At 41.3% G+C, this 18,930-nt stretch overlaps 2 protein-coding genes across 6 annotated transcripts in view; both read left to right on the top strand.

Annotated features, from left to right (window-relative positions):
* Positions 1 to 1,478: 1,478 nt before the first annotated feature.
* Positions 1,479 to 15,895, top strand: LOC133399145 (sorting nexin-1-like). Its single transcript, XM_061670366.1, has 15 exons — positions 1,479 to 1,615; positions 2,356 to 2,485; positions 5,404 to 5,531; positions 5,669 to 5,735; positions 5,823 to 5,866; positions 5,951 to 6,092; positions 9,500 to 9,578; positions 9,739 to 9,814; positions 9,899 to 10,012; positions 12,030 to 12,123; positions 12,253 to 12,458; positions 14,097 to 14,240; positions 14,435 to 14,515; positions 14,637 to 14,708; positions 14,847 to 15,895. The coding sequence occupies exons 1-15, from the start codon at positions 1,499 to 1,501 to the stop codon at positions 14,895 to 14,897; spliced, it is 1,545 nt and encodes a 514-aa protein (XP_061526350.1). The 5' UTR covers positions 1,479 to 1,498; the 3' UTR covers positions 14,898 to 15,895.
* A 1,269-nt stretch (positions 15,896 to 17,164) lies between these two features.
* The window catches only part of csnk1g1 (casein kinase 1, gamma 1), a 48,620-nt gene continuing 46,854 nt past the window's right edge, over positions 17,165 to 18,930 (top strand). For all 5 annotated transcript variants that reach the window (XM_061670354.1, XM_061670353.1, XM_061670352.1 and 2 more), the window contains exon 1: positions 17,165 to 17,374. The gene's annotated coding sequence lies outside the window, so the exon portion shown is untranslated. The remainder of the gene's footprint in view (positions 17,375 to 18,930) is intronic.

Genomic DNA, 18,930 nt, shown 5'->3' with positions numbered 1-18,930 from the left:
TTGAAACATCAATTGCCTCCGTTCACCCCTCATCCCCCACACTGCTGCTGACCTTGTACATAGCCTTGTCTCTTCCCACCTGGATTATTGCAACGCTCTCCTGTTTGGTCTTCCCCACAAGTCACTCCAAAAACTACAGCTTCTCCCAAACTATGCCGCTCGTATTATCACAACAACTCACAGCAACAACTCCACTGGCTCCCTGTCCAATAAACATTTTCAAAAACATCCATCAAAAATGTTATTATTCAGGGTGTAATCACAACTTCTCACAGCATTTAGTCAGCCTCTCACATTAAATCATGCAATTTTATTTCATAACAATAATGAGAATAACTCAGACTTTTAAAAATGTTATGGTTGCTTTGGTATACATCCTTCATTTCTGAAAAGAAAAGAAGACAATCTATTGATGTTGCACTTTCCTAAAAAGAAGAGCTCAATGGCAAGATATTCATTTTTGAACATGGAGTTGCCATGTTGATTCTCAGTTTTTAATAAGCTGCTGTGAAAGGCACTTTGAACGTCTAAGCATATTTAGTTATGATTTAAAATGTTTTCAAAGGCATGTTTTGTTCTTCATCGTTTATTTCTGTAAAAGTGAGACGACAGGAAAAAATGCGGGTCCCAGGGTGACAACAGAGGTGTGGCTTATGAGGTGTCAATCATTTATTGAGCCCTCGCAGCCACACCCCCGCAACCTCGCTAAAAATTCAACTACAAACTGATAACATTTCATGTTTATTGTAACATTCCATTATGAACAGGGTGCTTTTCTGAGTTAACAAGATAACAAGGAAGCACGAGGCCACAGGGTGTGCCCGCGATGTTCACTGCGCTGCCTGGGCTTAATGCACCCAGAATGAAAAAGACCAATAGTGAAAAGAGTAAAAGTGAAGGAAGATTTTTTTTATTATTATTATTATTTTATTTCTTTATTTGATCTTATTACTTGCAGTGAAAATTGAAAGAACAAAAAGATAAAAAATAGAAAATATTTTGATCGTGATAGTTGTGTTTACAAGGCTTTGGAAGACGACAGCCTACAATTCCACATTCCAAAAACATGCGTGCTAGGTTATTGGAAGACTAATTAAATAATTACACGAGTAGGCAGCCTCCTTATGAAGGATATCGTATAAATGCTTCATGCCGTTTGGGCATTTGATATTGTGGATATCCAGTTTAAGGTCCACATACTAGTACGCTACGCTCTTTGTCGACACTATAGGACTACCGTGGCATAATAATAGTAATTAATGGGACTACGCGTTACTAGTGAGGCAATACTGTGCACTCGTTGACATCTGCGCGGTACTACCAGTAGTGAACGAATGCTCAGACGGCTTTCTTTGGCAGACAGACGTGAAAGATCTCGTCATCCTGCAAATGAAAGTACAGTGATGTGTCGTGACCAGCAGGGGGCGCTGCAGCCGCTCGTCCCTTTGCTCTCTGGTCCGCTTCCTCTGTGACGTCATCGGTCCTCACGGCAAGGAAAATGGCGTCCGACTCGTCTTGTAATCCTCCTCCTTTCCCTGCAAACGAGCCAGACGAGGAATTGTCCGACTTGGCATATGGAGACAGTGACGAGGGAGAAGACATTTTCGTGAGCAATGTAAGTTTGCCTGTCCTTTTCTACCTGCATTCTCCAGTCATGGATGATGGGATGTAGCAGCCATAGCTAGCAGGGAAGTCACTCTCTCCGAGTGAACCGACTTCTTGGTATCCGAAAGAATGCTGGCCAACATGCGAGCCTTAAGCGCTAATTGTGGACTAATTTCGAATTATCTGATGCTCTTAGCTACAAACCCGAGCTATGAGCGAGTTGGCCAGCAGCTGACCATTTTGGTGTGCATCTGACATCCTCACAGATGAACTTCCCATACCAGGCTCGAACTAGCTGGAACTTTGCTTAAGAAGTAGACCAATGTAAGATATAGGCATATATATGCATTTTATCCATCACGTGGAACGCACTGGAGCAGGGGGCAGCTTGAGGTATCAGTGTCTTGCTCAAGGACACCACAGCCGTGAGGTCTTGAACCTCGGTCCCCCACGGTGGCAGGCGATGATCTTAACCATTGGTCCACGGCTGCGAAGCCGGCTGAGTAACACTCGGGCCTTGCTGAATTCCTTATAGCCAACATTGCACTAGTAGTCAAGGAGGCAATAGACGTCTACAGAAAGTGCAGAAAGCTCCCAGGCTCAGTCAGCAGCATTCTTGAAAAGTCAAGTAGATAACTAGTTCCCTATAATCGGTCTATCCCGACTCTGAGCCAGCCTCAATTCAGCTTAATGTCAGCTGCAGTTTCTTTCTTGGCTTCATACAAGTGACATTTTTGTTTTTCTGTATAGAGTAAGTCCGCGAGTCAAGGAGTGTCTCAGCCTGAGCGAGGAGACAAGCTCCCCGCTGGCGATGCGAGCAGCCGCACCAGCACCCAGTCTAATGGCGTCCACTCTGACGAGGACAACGACCTCTTTGCCGGTGAGCCCTCCCTATCCTTAAGCAGGTCGAATTTTTCAGTGGTCCTCTTTAAGAAGAATTGGTATCTTGTAAGGTCACACGACACAATTCATTGCATACCTTAAAGGGGCATTCATTCTTCTAATTTCACAAATTAACACTGTGACAAGGCTAATGCGATTACATTTGGTAAATGAGTACATTTTGTTTAATAGCACTTCACACAGCGGGCTCACAGAGTGCTTTATGTAGTTAAAATGCAGTCATAAAATACAGAATCACAGCTTTACATTTTAGAGTTCATACAGGAAAAAGCAAAAATCAATCAACTTGATGCAAATTTCATAAAAATAACTGCTTTATAAACAAATTCACTGAAGATCAAGCTCTTAGTGCAACAGGAAGTGGCCATTGCCACCACAATTTGGTGGCAATGGACAGCAAGGTTCAACCACCTTTAGTTTAAATATCGTGTGAGGAATATTTAGTAAAAGGCAGTCAGATGGCCGCAGTGACCTCACAAGACAATAAAATACCACCAAATCCAACAAGTACGGCTTGAAGGCTCTGTCAGTGTAAATGTTGTATTGAATCTGAAAATGGACATGGAGCTAGTGCAAGGACGACAGAACAAAAGTGATGTGCCTGAACCTGTAGGTGCTGCACAAAAGTCGAACAGCGGCATTCTGAACGAATTGCAGATGGTCTTGTGAAGTTTTGTTGAAAGAGGTGAAGAGACAATTGAAAATAGTCATATCACAATTTTGCATCGTCCCTGTATACATTGCTTATTGGCTTGATTAATATGTTTTGATTCACATACAATGTGTAATTCAGCCGCCACCACCCTCTTGAGATTTACTTTACACTAATTTCAGTGGAGTCACTGACGACAGTGGTTTACAGTAATACCCTGCAATTCGTGGGGAATAGGAACCAAGCCCTGCTGCATATATCGAAAAAACGTAACAAGTAATTGAAGCCCCCTCAAAGCAGGTTTATAATTACACTTATGTTATAATAGTTTAAACTGTAAATATTCCTTGAACTGTGATCCTAAAACACTAGTACCATTTCGAACTCATCATCCCATATTGCCCTACAAATAGAATAAAATGTTGTCACTGTCATAGGAACAATGAAAATCAGTTAGGCTTCTCACAATTTACAGCATAGAGGTTAAAAAAAAAGAAATATAAGTATACAATGATCAAAAAGACAGTTATTTACAGAACATACAATTGTTTACATTTGGGAGAATACCACCGTCAACGTTATGATATGTTAGTTGTCCGATTAGTAACATTTGGGTATTGCACAGATGTTTTGCTCAGACTATATTGCACAATTCATTATATTGGACTTATCTGTAAAGGGGTGTGGGGGCTTAGTCATTAGTTCTTACTTTGGGGGTGATAAGATTATTATTATTATTATTATTATTTTTAAAGCACCCGAAATGGAAGTAGTGATGCAACGACGACTCTCTTGTAACCTTTTCACCCTCTTGGCTATAAGCATAAACAAGTCTCCATCAAGATGTCCCCTCAAAATAGTTCCTGGCAAAGATGGCGCCGAAGCCCTGTTAAAATAGAGAAGTAGCCATACTTTTATTTACTACTCTTGACGACTCTAAATTGCACATAGGTGTGAATGGGAGTGTGAAAAGTTGTGCCCAGCGATTGACTGGCAGCCACTCCAGGGTGTACTTGGCCCTAGCAAGCAAACAGTATAAAAGATGGATGGCTAGATATTAATTTCTGATGGCAGGAAGCCCATGCCACAGGAATGAAACAATTATTCCAGGCAGAAATGACATTCCCACAGTTATCGCAATAGACATGAATTGCCTAAACAAAACAAAACATCTTAATCAAAAGAGAGCAGAGCATGAGGTGCTAAAAAAAAATAAAAAATAAATGAACATTAACGAACTCCACCTTACTGACTCATGTTGAATAATACAAACATGTCAGCACATGGAAAGAACCTGCTGGAATGTGGGCGAATAGAGGTGTTCAAAGTGTCAACTGTTCCATTTTTAAGTCAGATATACACATATTGTAGCATTTGGATCAGTATTCAGATCTGCTCTGCTCAAGCGCGCAGCCTCATGCCAATAAAGCAACATATTGTATTTTTGTTGTGTGTATATTGCTGTGCCACAAGCATTATTTTCACTTGTTACTTTGTGCTGTTTCCACTGATCTCCTACAGTTTGCTTGGCAGTTTTAGTTCTCTCATATTTGTATGTATTCTGCCCTCCCTAAAAGCGCAGTGTGTAGTTCAGGAGATGGCTAATTATCCAAATCAGAGGCAAAATGTTCTTGCTTCAAGCTATTTGTCATAAATGTTCATGCAAGGAGCTACAGTACTTTGAACGACGACACCATTATCTTTGTTGTAAGTTAAGGTTAATGCTAAAATTCGATGGGAAATGCCATAGATGGGCTAATGTGCTATTAGCAGCACTAGTGCAGTCATTGGAAACCATCAAACAATTGTTACTTAGGCATAAAACTGCAGTTGTTGTGGCGACTTCCGGCTTGTCCCATCAGGGGCTGCCACAGCAAGTCACTCGCATGATTTGTTTGGCGCAGTTTTGATGCCCGATGCTCCACCTGACGCAACCCAAAAATGTTTTATCCAGCTGTCACTCTGAAATCACGTTGTACCTGTGCCACCTTGCCTGTGGTCACAGCGTCGTCAATTCGGCTGTGTTTGCATCTTACCGGCATGACACAGCGTTTGGGCGTTGCGACAGCAGCACATGCACAATGAATGGGTTGGTCGACGGCACCTTGCACTGTGCTAAGTGCAGTGTGAAAAGGCCTTTAGGCGTGCACACCAGAGGGGAGAGCACAGTAGTGTAATATGGTTACCTCTTGTATAGAGGTGCACTCAATAGACCTTGTGTAAGATTCATTTTCTTTCCGTAGAGGCCCAGCTAAGCTCAAACAAATCTGGCAGTTCTGCCCGGAAAAAGCTCTCCAGCTCCTCTGGCTCACGTCCCACCTTCTCATTTTCTCAGAGTCCTGCTGCCATGCCAGCCGCTTCCTTGGAACAGGTACAGGTCTCAGCCCTGCAGGATTGTGAACACAATTAATTGGTGACACAATTTCCCAGTGCCCCTCCACAGTTATGTACTTAAAACGCTAAATGTGTTTTGAGAGCTGAAAACTGATGCGCTGTCACCAATTACAGCTGGAGAAGGAAGAGGACAGGGATACTTTTGATGTGGATGTGGCTGTCACCAACCCTGAGAAAGTTGGTCAGTGTCTTCAGCATCTTATTCTGTCTATTTCTGCATATGTAATGTCACTTTTTACTTTGTTTTTCTGTCTTTCCATCTTCCCAGGTGATGGAATGAATGCTTATGTGGCCTACAGAGTTTCTACAAGGGTTTGTAGTCTTGTATAACTATCTATGACTTCCTGTAGTGCATTTTAAATGACTTCATTTAAGTATCCTCATCTGTTACTCCAGACCTCCTTGCCCATGTTCAGGAATAAGACCTTTTCTGTGAGGAGGCGCTTCAGTGACTTCCTGGGACTCTATGAGAAGCTATCAGTCAAGCAGTCACTCCACGGCTGCATCATTCCACTGCCACCAGAGAAAAGTGTTGTTGGTTGGTCTAGAGCTGTCAAATGTTATGGATCGTCCGTATTTTGTGATGCAATCACGGAATGGTAACTCGGTACGCCCATAACAGATTGTTTCGGATATTATTACAAAAAACTGTCACGTTATTAACAGTTTCCCGGGGGCAGTACGTCGCTGTGTTGGGCAACAAAGACGCCTTAGCGCTGGCAAGTACAAATTTCATAAATGAATTTGATGAAATAAACACACACAAAAAAAAAAAATAAGTGGGGGGGGTGCATCTACATTGAACATTGTCCTTTGGGGGAGGTCCTCTGGGACAATGGGGTACCGGACCCCCTGATACGGCTGTTCGGTCTCTGTACGACCAGTGTCAGAGTTGGTCTGCAGTGTTGGCAGTAAGTTGAGTACGTTTCCAGTGAGGGTTGGACTCCACCAAGGCTGCCCTTTGGTACAGATTGTGTTCATTACCTTTATGGACAGAATTTCTAGGCACAGCCAAGGTGTTGAGTGGGTCCAGTTTGGTGACATCAGTATTACGACCCGGCTTTTTGCAGATGACGTGGTTCTGATGGCTTCATCAAGCTCTGATCTTCGACTCTCGCTTGAACGGTTCGCAGTGAGTGTGAAGCAGCAGGGATGAAGATCAGCACCTCCAAATTTGAGACCATGATCCTCAGTTGGAAAAGGGTGAAGTGCCCATCTGTGTCGGGAAAAAAATCCTGCCCCAAGTGGAGGAGTTAAAGTATCTCAGGGTCTTCTTCACGAGTGAAGGACGAATGGAGCGGGAGATTGCTAGACAGATCGGTGCAGCGTCTGCAGTGGTGCGGACTCCGTATCGGTCTGTCGCGGTGAAATCTTAGCTGAGCCGAAAGGCGAAGCTCTCAATTTACTAATCGATCTATGTTCCTACCCTCACCTATGGTCACAAGCTGTGGGTCGTGACCGAAAGAACAAGATCGTAGATACAAGCGACCAAGATGAGTTTCCTCCTTAGGGTGTCCAGGCTCTCCCTTAGAGATAGGATGAGAAGCTTAGTCATCTGGGAAGGGCTCAGTCGAGCCGCAGCTCTTCCACATTGAGAGGAGCAAGATGAGGTTTCTCGGGCATGGATGGATGGATGGATGGATGCCACCTGTGTCGACTTGGGACTTGATTCAGGACTTGACCTACTTGTGACTTGCCAACCAATGACTTGGTCCCACCTATGGTACAAGAAGTACATCGCACAAAATAAAAACCTAAACTATTGTTTGTGCATAAACAATCCAATGAAATCGAACAGCAATGTTAGTTGTTTGTTTGCAAACGAGAGTGCTGAGTTTTAAGCTCGACCTTCTCATACACTTTGATTCAGGCTTCAACTATGTCTGCCATTACAATGTTGATGCAATAAATAAATTAACAAATATTGAAGTCATACCTTATTAACTACAATGATTATAGATTAATGATCATGTGGTGAAATTGAACAGTATGCAGAATTATTTTTATCCAATTACATATAATACTGAAAAAACTCCCGTGATGTTATGTAATGTAATGGTAATGTTCTCGACAAATTTTTAAAAAAATATAGAAATTCAGAAAAAATGTTCTGGAAGTTAATTTCTATAGGTTGGCAGCTTTGTCAGTCCGACAGAACATTTACTATTATTTACTACTGTTCTTTCTTGTCCTTTATTTCCCTTAAATGAGTGTCTTCGATGTCCCCCTTCATCATCAGGGATCCCAGATGTTCGCTATTTTTTTTCTCGACAAAAACGTTTCGTTAACTAATTCACTGCCAGCCTTCCCAGTTAACATACAAATTGGCACGTTTGACATACAGTGAGTATATAGCTGTTAGTGGCAGTGAAATCCTCCTGTGCGCAACACCTGCTGTTGCAGCTACAAGGAATAAATGACTGCAGGATTATGACTTGTGTATATCAATGTTTATTTCATATATCGGCCAATATATTGGATATCGTCTTTTTTTTTAAGCTCGCAATATCGGCCCTCAAGTCCCATATCGTTCTGGCACTTTATTTACACTATATTGCCTAAAGTATTTGCTCACCTGCCTTGACCCATATATGTGATCCTTCAATTTTCTACCACTTATCTGAGGTCGGGTCGCGGGGGTAGTAGCCTTAGCAGGGACGCCCAGACTTCCCTCTCCCCAGCCACTTCATTCATGTCTGCGTGGGTTTTCTCTAGTTCGGTTTCCTCCCACATTCCAAAAACATGCATAGTAAGTTAATTGAAGGCTCTAAATTGCCCGGAGGTGTGAATGTGAGGGCGTATGGTTGGTTGTTTATCTGTGACCTGCGATTGGCTGGCAACCAGTTCAGGGTTTACCCCGCCTCTCCGCCAGAGTCAGCGGTGATTTAGACTCCAGCACACCCGCGACCCTAGGGAGGATAAGCATTACAGATGATGCTGGTCTAACCTTTGCAGCTATAACAGCTTCAACGCTTGTGGGAAGGCTTTCAACAAGGTTTAGGAGTGAGTTCATGAGAATTATTGTCCATTCTTCCAGGAGCATATTTGTGAGGTCACACACTGATGTTGGACGAGAAGGCATGGCTCTCTGTCCACTTGAAATCAACCCAGAGGTGTTCGATTGGGTTGAGGGCAGGATTTTGTGCAGGCCAGTCAAGTTCATCCAAACCAAATTCTCTCATCCATGTCTTTATAGACCTTGCTTTGTGCACTGGTACACAGGCATGTTGGAACAGGAAAGGGTAATGCCCAAACTGTTTGACTGTCCAAAATCTCTTGGTATGCTAAAGCATTCAGAGTTCCTTTCACTGGAGCTCAGGCGTTAATATTTTGTCATTTCAAACTTTGTGGGAACAGTTTGGAGATGGCCCCTTCCTGTTCCAACATCAGTGCACAAATCAAGGTTCATAAAGACATGGATGAGAGAGTTTGATGTGGATGAACTTGACTGGCCTGCACAATCCTGACCTCAACCCTATAGAACACTTTTGGATGAATTAGAGCCGTGACTGAGAGCCAGGCCTTCTCATCTAGTATCAGTGTGTAACATCACAAATGCACTTCTAGAAAAAATAATCATAAATTCCCATCAACGCACTACTAAACCTTGTGGAAAACCTTCCCAGAAGAGTTTCAGCTGTTATAAATGCAGAAGTTGGACCGATGTCATGTTAAACCCTATGGATTAAGAATGGGAGGCCATTTAGATTCGTATCCGAGTCAAGGCAGGTGAGCGAATACTCTTAGCTATATATTTCACATTCTATTTTTTTTTTATCCATGCTGGGTTCCCTGTATCATTTAGTAAACCAAAAAAAACGTTTAAATCAAGTTAATTTGCCTTTTAAGAACCGATCTCAGCCAAATGCAGATTATGTAAACTAACCATGGTTGGTGTGACCAGTTTGCCTTGTACCATCAATTGACTGAGAATTCCATTGACAGGAATGACCAAAGTGAAAGTGGGGATGGATGATCCATCATCAGTGGAATTTGTGGAGAGACGAAGAGCCGCTCTAGAGAGGCAAGAAGCAGCAGCATGTTTTATATAGTCCTTTGTTAAGGAGATGCTAATTAGTATACAATTGTTATTGTTGTGTGCTCTCGGTGCCTTGTTACTGGTTTCACATCGATGTATTCTTTGTCCCTTTTTTATTTTTTATTTTTTTTTTATTTTTTTGCAGGTATCTGCAGAGAGTTGTGTCTCACCATTTGCTGATACAAGATCCTGATGTGCGAGAATTCTTAGAAAGAGAAGATGTGAGGATTGTCTGACACAGTTGTTTTCTTTTAAAATGATGGAATTTGAATCAAAATGGTAAATCTGTGTGCTTGTCTTTTCAGTTACCCAGAGCATCAAACACTCAGGCGCTGAGTGGAGCTGGCTTTCTTAAAATGATCAATAAGGCATCGGAAGCTGTCAACAAGATGACCATCAAGATGAACGAGTCTGACACTGTAAGGGGATGTGGTTTGTCGATGTGAAGAGCTTTATTTAGAGGTGAAAGCACCACAAAACTTGAATTGTGATCTTAAAACAATGTTAGAGTCCACAAGTAATTCATTACTTAATTACTGGAATTGGTAAAGGTAGATATTTTTCATACAGCACTTCCTGAATCTCAGTAAATTGTGCAGATGTCCCAAATGGAGTGGTTGGTGACTACATACAGTGTGTCACACCACTCCCCTCAGCAGCACTATGCCATCCATTTTCTGTACCACTTATCCTCACAAGGGTCGCGGGCGTGCTGGAGCCTATCTCAGCTATTTTCGGGCGAGAGGCGGAGTACACTGAACTGGTTGCCAGCAAATTGCAGGGCACAGAGAAACAAACAACCATTCGCACTCACATTCACACCAACAGGCAATTTAGTCTTCTTCAATCAACCTACCACGCATGTTGTTGGGATGCGGGAGGAAACCGGAGTGCTCAGAACAAACCCATACAGGCACGGGGAGAACATGCAAACTCTACACAGGCGAGGCCGAGATTTTAATCCCGGTCCTCAGAAATGTGAGGCAGATGTGCTAACCAGTCGTCCACTGTGCCGCTACACTAAGAATATATTACTAACATAAAATAGTTTGGGGATGCTGCTACTCCAATGTACAAATACCTGCAGGTGATGACGGCTGTAACGAGAAAGACCAACAGCATCCTGTTTAATGTTCTATGCATCAAACTGACAACCCTCACAAAGTAATGGCTTCATACAAGGACAGTGCATTTTGGGGTGTTTATCAATAACACTTTAGCTGTAACAAACCAGCAGGAGTGCTTCTTTTACATTTGTTTTACATTTACATCAATGTAGCGTTAAAGGTTTATCGTATGACAACAAACTTACAAACTTTAATATTACAAACATGAGAAACATCAGTGGTATTTGTTTTTTTGTATTTAATTAGATATGAATTCTTCTCTCTCCATCTTCTATTTATCTCCAACTACCCTTCTTTTTCATGTAAATGTCTTTTCAAAGCCGAACGACAAAACAAACCCAAAAAAATAATGTTCTTCAATAAAAATCCGAACTTCAAACTATTAACAGTCCCTGCCTAAGAGTTGATAAAGGGCATTTAAAAAAACCCACATGAATTCAATTATTTTATATTCTTTGTTACAGCCACGTTGCCCCGCACACGACAAACAGGTCTATCTTTTACTTGAGTGAATAGACAATCTGCCTCCCACCTGTCTTGGAAGTTAAACGTTTTCAATCTTTCGTTTGGCCATTTTTGGGGAGGGGAAATTTACTCAAGGAGACTGGTAGCATAGTTGCTAACGACAGCAACAGAAAGGGAAGGAGCACTGGCCGGTCTAGACTGATGGGCCAACACACTAGCAAAGCCTTCTGGGATTTGTAATATTAGTGGTGCATGTGCTATATACTTGTGGGCCAGCTCTAATACACATTTGATATGGTCATTCAGGCCAAATATAATTACATCGTGGGCCAAATTTGGCCCCCGGGCCTGAGTTTGACATATGCAGTAGGTTGTCTAGTTAACACATTGAATGACAAACAGCAGGAAGCAATGTGGAGTTGTAGTTGGTGAGTTTGTATGTTCTTTGCTTGTGTGAGTACACCAGCCTCTAGCCCATTCCAAAAACATATTAGGTTTATTGAAGATTCTAAATTGTCCATAAGTGTGAATGGTTGTGTACCTTCATGTGCCCTGTGATCGGCTGGTCACCAATTAGGGTTGTACCCCACCTCTTGCTTAAAGTCAGCTGGGATAGGCCCACAGATGACCCTACTGAGGATATTCAGTTTAGAAAATAGATACTGTATATGGACATAAGTATCATATAATTTTTGAGTACGATGGGGCTAGAACTGTATACACGATTTGAAATTATGTTTTGCATCAACAATGCAAATTCTATACCTGTTGGTGATTGTTGAGATATAAGATTTATTTATCTCAGTTGGTTGTAATGCTCGAGACTTGTCTCCTTTCTTTTCAGTGGTTTGAGGATAAGTTGCAGGAGGTGGAGAATGAGGAGCAGCATTTGAGGAAGCTCAATGGTGTGGTGGACTCATTGGTTAATCACAGGAAGGGTGAGCCACAGCTCCATTTCTTGTCGGGAATTCAATAAAATGGCCAAGAGTTTAAATAAATACAAAAATGTGTGCCCAGATGTTTCACATAAGTCATGAGAATAACTCTATGTTCTCACCCACCAACAGAGCTATGCGGAAACACAGCAATATTTGCCAAAAGTATGGCCATGCTGGGGAACTCTGAAGACAACACTGCTCTGTCCCGGGCACTGTCCCAGCTGGCAGAGGTAGAGGACAAGATGGAGCAGCTGCACCAGGAGCAGGCCTCCAATGACGTCTTCATCTTTGCCGAGGTGCTGGCTGACTACATCCGTTTGCTAGGTGCTGTGCGGGTAAGACAACTGCGCAATGTATCAACATAGATCATTTTACACTTCAGACTATGTGAGTCCCAGGATGCACATGTCTGGAAACAATGAGTCCCAGCCCTGGAACAATGAGTCCCTGTAACTTTTCATCACAGAGTACAGATACAGTAATCCTCCACTATATGACTGTTGTTGCTTTGCGGTCCCGCTATATTAATTCATTCATTCATGTTCCGTTCCGCTTATCCCAATTGCAGATTTTTATTTGTAAATTTTTTGTGCAGTATTTTTGTGTTATCCGTTGTTCTTGCTCTCTCTCAATTGATTATGTTTCGGCCTTACATTTTTTAGGACGATATATTATCCCAAAAACTATCACGATAAACGATCGTATTGTTGTTTTATTTATGCCACTGACATAATGAGATTACAGTGCATAATAATTCAAGTACATCCTTTTTAAGACCAATTAACTTTAAATTCTAAATCACATTGAACATTGGCACTGTTATGTAGAACAATAAATAAAATATCTTGGTTAAATAAACAATATAAATAAATCAGACTCAGGCGCTGTTCGCAAAAACTCCACTTGAACAAATATTAAACATTTGGCATATAGTTATAGCGTCATTAACCCACTAAAGAGACCCCCAAAATGTCTTAAAGCCTGGCAAATTTGAATTGTAAAAAAAAAAACAAAAAAACACCATGTACAGTCTTCTGAAAGTATTGGAACGACAAGGTCAATTCCTTTGATTTTGTTGTAAACTGAAGACATTTGGGTTTCAAATCAAAAGATGAATATGAGACAAAAGTTCAGAATGCCATCTTTTATTTCATGGTATTTACATCTAGTTGTGTTAAACAACTTGGGACAGAGCACCTTTTATTTGAAGCCACCCACTTTTAAAGTGTGCAAAAAGTATTGGAACAGACATGATTAACTTAAAGTGAATAACATTTAATATTTGGTGGCATAACTTGCAATAACTGTATCAAGCCTGCGACCCATTGATTTCACCAGATTGTTGCATTCTTCATTTGAAATGTTTTTCCAGGCCTTTACTGCAGCCTCTTTCAGTTTTTGTTTGTTTCTGAGGGTTTTTCCCTTCAGTCTCTTCAGGAGATATAATGCATGCTCTATTGGGTTAAGGTTTGTTGATTGACTTGACCAGTCTTGAGACCTTCCACTGTGCAGTAGTGAAAAAGAAAAAACTCCTTTGTCATTGTATGGAACGATAACCTGTCCCACTCTGCCTCTGATCGCTGTGTGTGGAAGATTTACACCAACGCACACACACGCACACACACAGACATACGTAGAGTGGGTCTTAAACCATGAGGCTACGGACGCAGAATGAATATGCTTCATGCGTCCCTGCTAATTTTCGTGACGCACATCAAACGAGATCCCTGCATCAATACTATGCCTTCGGCACAGGAAGCATAACTAAATCAAATGAGCAAGGTTCTAAACAAACTGAAACTGAAAATAAAGATCTTTCTTTCCCCCCACCTTTGTCTCAGAATTGTGTCCTCTGTTACTAACAAGGACTACTTTGCCATTTTTTTAAGTTGTTCCTGGGCTTCAAACAAGCCAGTATGCAGAGGTACTGGTGTCACATTGCTTTTTGTCAACCATTTGCTGCATGTCCACAGGGTTGTTTTGACCAGCGTACGCGGGCATGGCAGCGATGGCAGGAGGCTCAGAGTGCACTCCAGAAGAAGAGAGAGTTGGAGGCCAAGCTGCTGTGGGCCAACAAGCCAGACAAACTACAGCAGGCCAAGGAAGAGATCGCTGAGGTAATACGCACGCACGGCATGCATCGCTGTCATGTGTTACCCTTGACAATCAAGTGAACTAACACCTTTGCAAAATTGTGTTCCTCATGTTCTAAAGCAACTACTACCATATGTAACGTTTACTGTACATGCCATGTTTGATTGTTTACATCACATTCAGTGGGTTCATACTGTTGTCGTTGGGGTGTGTGCAGTGGGAGGCTAAAGTTACTCAATACGAGAGAGATTTTGACAGAGTTGGCATGACTGTACGCAAGGAGGTTCTCAGGTTTGAGGTGAGTTTTTGGTTCATGTATGTACATTGTTGTGTACACAAATGTTTGGAAACATCAACATTGAAAATATTATTTTTACTGAGCAAGAAAGAGAAAAATAAAATCATATTTGTATTTTTAGAAAGAAAAAGCCAAGAACTTGAAGACCCAGATCATCAAATATTTGGAATCAATGTTTCAGTCCCAGCAAAGGGTAATGACATTTGTCATTGTTCATAAGTTGCCAACATTATATGACTGCATTTTACTTTCATGTCTTGTTGTTGTCTTTTTTCATTAATGATCTATTGTGTACCGTCTTGTCATTCTTCCCGTCCTTTTTCTATTCCAGCTTATCAAGTTTTGGGAGGCTTTCCTTCCTGAAGCCAAGGCAATAGCTTAACAAATGAGGAGGGACACTTTTACAACCCGTCTGCCTTTTCTGAACACTTTACCTCTACCACGAACTGAGAGGAACATTTTGAAACCCAAAAAAGACTTAACATCCATTTGCGCTTGTCTTCTGGATTCCGAAATCTTGTACAGTTATTTGATATTGATGCACTGCATAAATCCTTGTGTATATTCCCTATGATATAATGCAATGAATGAGATTCAGGACAGATTAGCTAGACAGTAGAATTTGTAAAAAAAAAAAAAAAAAAAATTACATTTAAAAAAAACAAAAACGTTTTTCGGGGGTCGGGGAGCATATACAATGTATTTGTTACTGGTTGAAACCATGTAAACGTTTACACTGAGGTGCGGACCGAGAGTAACACTTTATAGTTTACAATTAAGGTCAGATGTATGACAGACATTCCAGCGTACTCATGGATGGATGTCAGATTTTGATGCAATTAAATGCATTACATGGGTAGAAAAGCATTTCTTTTGAAATACATTGCCACTATTATTGACAGGGGTCTTCACTAAAAATCCTAGCGCATTGTTACTGTGTATCACATCGTACATATGAGAACATTTAAATGTTACAATAACAGGGTGACAAGCTTGACAGAGTAGTTACAATTAAGAACAGGCAAATTTCTTTAGGATCTTAAATCGGTCACTATTTTTTTGGATTATGATGATGAATTCTGAGTCATCTTTTTAACAGTCAACCTCATTTCTGTCAGCAATTCAAGTCATTGGAAGCTGGTGCAAAGGCTGCTAAATTAGTGTAGCAACATACACAATTTCTACAATTAATGAATCATCATCCAGCCACAATTCTACTTTGATCAAAGCATTAAAGTTTTGTTTGTTCAACTTTTGTGAGTTCAGTTTTTCTATCATATTTCCATAAGAATGTGATTTACTTTTGTAACCACTTTTCATTAGCGCCCACATTTTCTTGGAAATACTATATTGGTTGATTGGAAAAAAAATAAATGTTTTGGTTACACTTTGTATGCTGTTTTTCTTTTTTACTGGATTCTTCGTAAATACCTTAATCTAACAGTGGATGATTATTATTATTATTATTTATTTATTTATTTATTTTTAAATTGGGCAGCAGCCTGACAGCTCTAAGGTTCTGTGTGAATTTTGAGTGAGTAATCATTTGTCTATGTACCCTGCGATGACCAATCCAAGGTGTACCCTGTCTCTCGCCCGGGAGAGGTTCCAGTTCACCTGCAACCGCAATGACAAGCCTTGTTGAAAATGAATGGATGGATGGATATTCTAAATTAAGTTAAAAGTATATGAATTTTTTTCTTGCAGGTGTTTAAATGATTGTATATAGATCCTTTGTATGTCTTAGGCTATAGATCCACCAAGGATCAGAAAAGTTTGTCGCATGTTATTAGCAAACAGTTAAACAGCAGACCAGCTACGAAAGCCATCCATTTTCTTTCACTTATCTGGGGCCAGGTCGCGGGGGCAGCAACCTAAGCAGAGGAAACCCTTAGAAGGGACTGCAGATGATTAATAATTGGTCTTATTAGAATAATGCTTTTTTTTTGTCATGCTAAAATTGATGCCAATTTAAATTCAGCTTGGTCCGTGCAAAATAGTACTTATGTTTGGAATTACAAATCTTGGTAGTTGTTAAATGTATGTCAGTTATTTGATGAACGATATCTTAGCCTAGCCATTGTCCTGGTTTGTGTGTGTGGTCTTTCCTGCTTTGAATCCCCAAAGGGTCTAGAAACGCCCATGATATATGATACACAGTAACTCCAAACTTTGAATGCCCAGTCCTAACCTTTGGTAAATAGTGCCTGTGTATACAGTACAGTAGTCCGTGTCCGGCCAACATGGAAGTTCTGGGATTTGATAAACAAACCTGAGTAAAAGCTATGCCCAAATCACATGTATTTTCTGAAGTCAGGTTACGTTGCGTTGACCCCATTTCCTTTGCGTGCCGACCACTTGACCTCAAATAGTAGAAAGTGGAGGAGTTTCGTTTTTGAGCAAAATAAAATAAGCCTGCCCATGTGCATTCCTCCTCAACGTTTGGGGAGGCTCATTTCGACATGCCGCCTCCACTCAACTTGAACAACTCATAACACTGACCAGTCATTTATTAAACCCCACAATAATAAATTCGTGTTATTGGAGGAAAGGTACAGTATATTCCAATTTGTGTCTACTTATCAGTGTGACCTGGAAGTGTCCGTGTGGAAGCGGGCGGTGCCGTTCTTCTACATCCGGTGTGTTCGAACCTCGCACCAGCCAGCAGCGAGCGAGCGAGCGAAGGCAGGCAGGCAGGCAGGCTACTGAAGAAGAATGGAGAGGGCTGCCACTCCGCTGCTACCATGAACTACCACGAACAAGTAACACAGAAAGCATAGAGTCAAGACTCGGTCTAACATTGCCAGTCCAGCAGCAACACACCTACGGCTCCTTGACATCTGGATGTAGCACAACAAGGTGAGTCTGTTGTGTGTGTGTGTTCGTCATCAGACACAAATCTGGAATTTGTGTGGGCTTCTGCTTGTTAGCTCGTATTTTCATAGCTGACGGGGCTAATTTCCTTGTTGTGCTGGGTCCAGCTGTCACTCAGCCATCACTAGATATTAGCGAAAGGGGTTTATTCGATTATTGTTTTTCTTAAATAGCGTCTGGTAATACACTATCAAAACGTGCCTTAAAATGTGCCCAATTCAGTGTTTCCCCATAGTACCAGTTTTATTGAGTAAATAGTTCCAGACGACCTGGCTGGCTGTCGTGGCTAACGTTAGCTTTGCGGCAGGTTTGTCAGGTTTTCTGCTGGCGAGCTGCTAACTCTGCTAACTGTGTGTGTTCGTCCACCAATCGATGTGACCACCACGATATAGAGGTTGGACCCCCTCGGCTGGCCTGGTGACTTGCTTTGTTCACCAAACATTGGCTCGTTTCCTCCTTGTTTTGAACTGTCTTCAGACCTTGTCTCTTTACCGCTCATTTTAAGATTAACCCTCGCTGTTTCAACAAAGCCCTGCATCTCCAAGTATTGTCTCGGTCGGTTTGCCCGTACAATGCAAAGACAGAATAGCACATCGTTTCATTCTGTCACACCAAGGCCTCTGCTTTTGGTGGAGTTGAATTGTTTCATCGGTTCGGATTTTCGTGGTTCTCTAATGAAAATGCTAATGTCAATGAACAGCTCACCTTCCAGTCAAACTTTACAAATCGAAAGTCCTCGTTAACCACGCGTAATGGTATTTCCTCTTATGCAGACCTCTTCAAGATAAGATGGTACATGGTTTACAACTAAAGTGATGGCATTTGCTGTGTTACACCTGGATTTTGAGCTCACCTAAAGCAAGACGTCCATATCCACTCAGTTACACTGGCAATGTTAGCTGAGGCTGTCACAGCAGGAGTGTCAACTATTGGCAGCCCCCCCTCTCAGGCTGCTCTTTCCCCTGAAGGTTAACTCACTCCACTTGCAGCCTTTATTTCTCCGTGACAATCAAAAGATACAAACATTAGTTGGTTGATACCTAAGGGAAGCAACTCAGTTCCTAGCCACTGTTTGTCATTTAAGGCGTTCAACATTTAGGTATATTTTAGTGCAGTATTTCACTGGAAGATATCAGCAAATTCTGCCTGATTTTAGTATTAATTTACCAATACTGACACTCAAACCATTTTTTTCTTTTTTTTTTCTGGCATTTCATTTTTCCTCCCAAAAAATAAAATTAATCTGTTCCAGGCTCAAACTGTTGCATCATAAACATGTTTAAATTCATATATGTATTTTCTCTTTACAATAATTATAACTTTCTTAATGGCACTTTCTTAAGACAATACAATACTCACCAAAACAAATCTCCAAATTATGACAAGATCATAAGTCGTGGAACAGCTGCACCTGAGACCCCCCCCCTTTTTTTTTTGTTTTTTTATTGTATGCATTAATTGTCACAAGTCCAAAAAAATACCTCTAGTTATCAATGAAATCCCTGTTTGATAACAAGTGACAATGTTAGCTGTCTACTTCA

This window comes from Phycodurus eques, chromosome 2, assembly GCF_024500275.1.
Source record: "Phycodurus eques isolate BA_2022a chromosome 2, UOR_Pequ_1.1, whole genome shotgun sequence".
In the NCBI taxonomy this organism is placed as follows: domain Eukaryota; kingdom Metazoa; phylum Chordata; class Actinopteri; order Syngnathiformes; family Syngnathidae; genus Phycodurus; species Phycodurus eques.
Note: the sequence above shows the minus strand (reverse complement) of the source record. Positions and strands in the feature narration are given on the sequence as shown.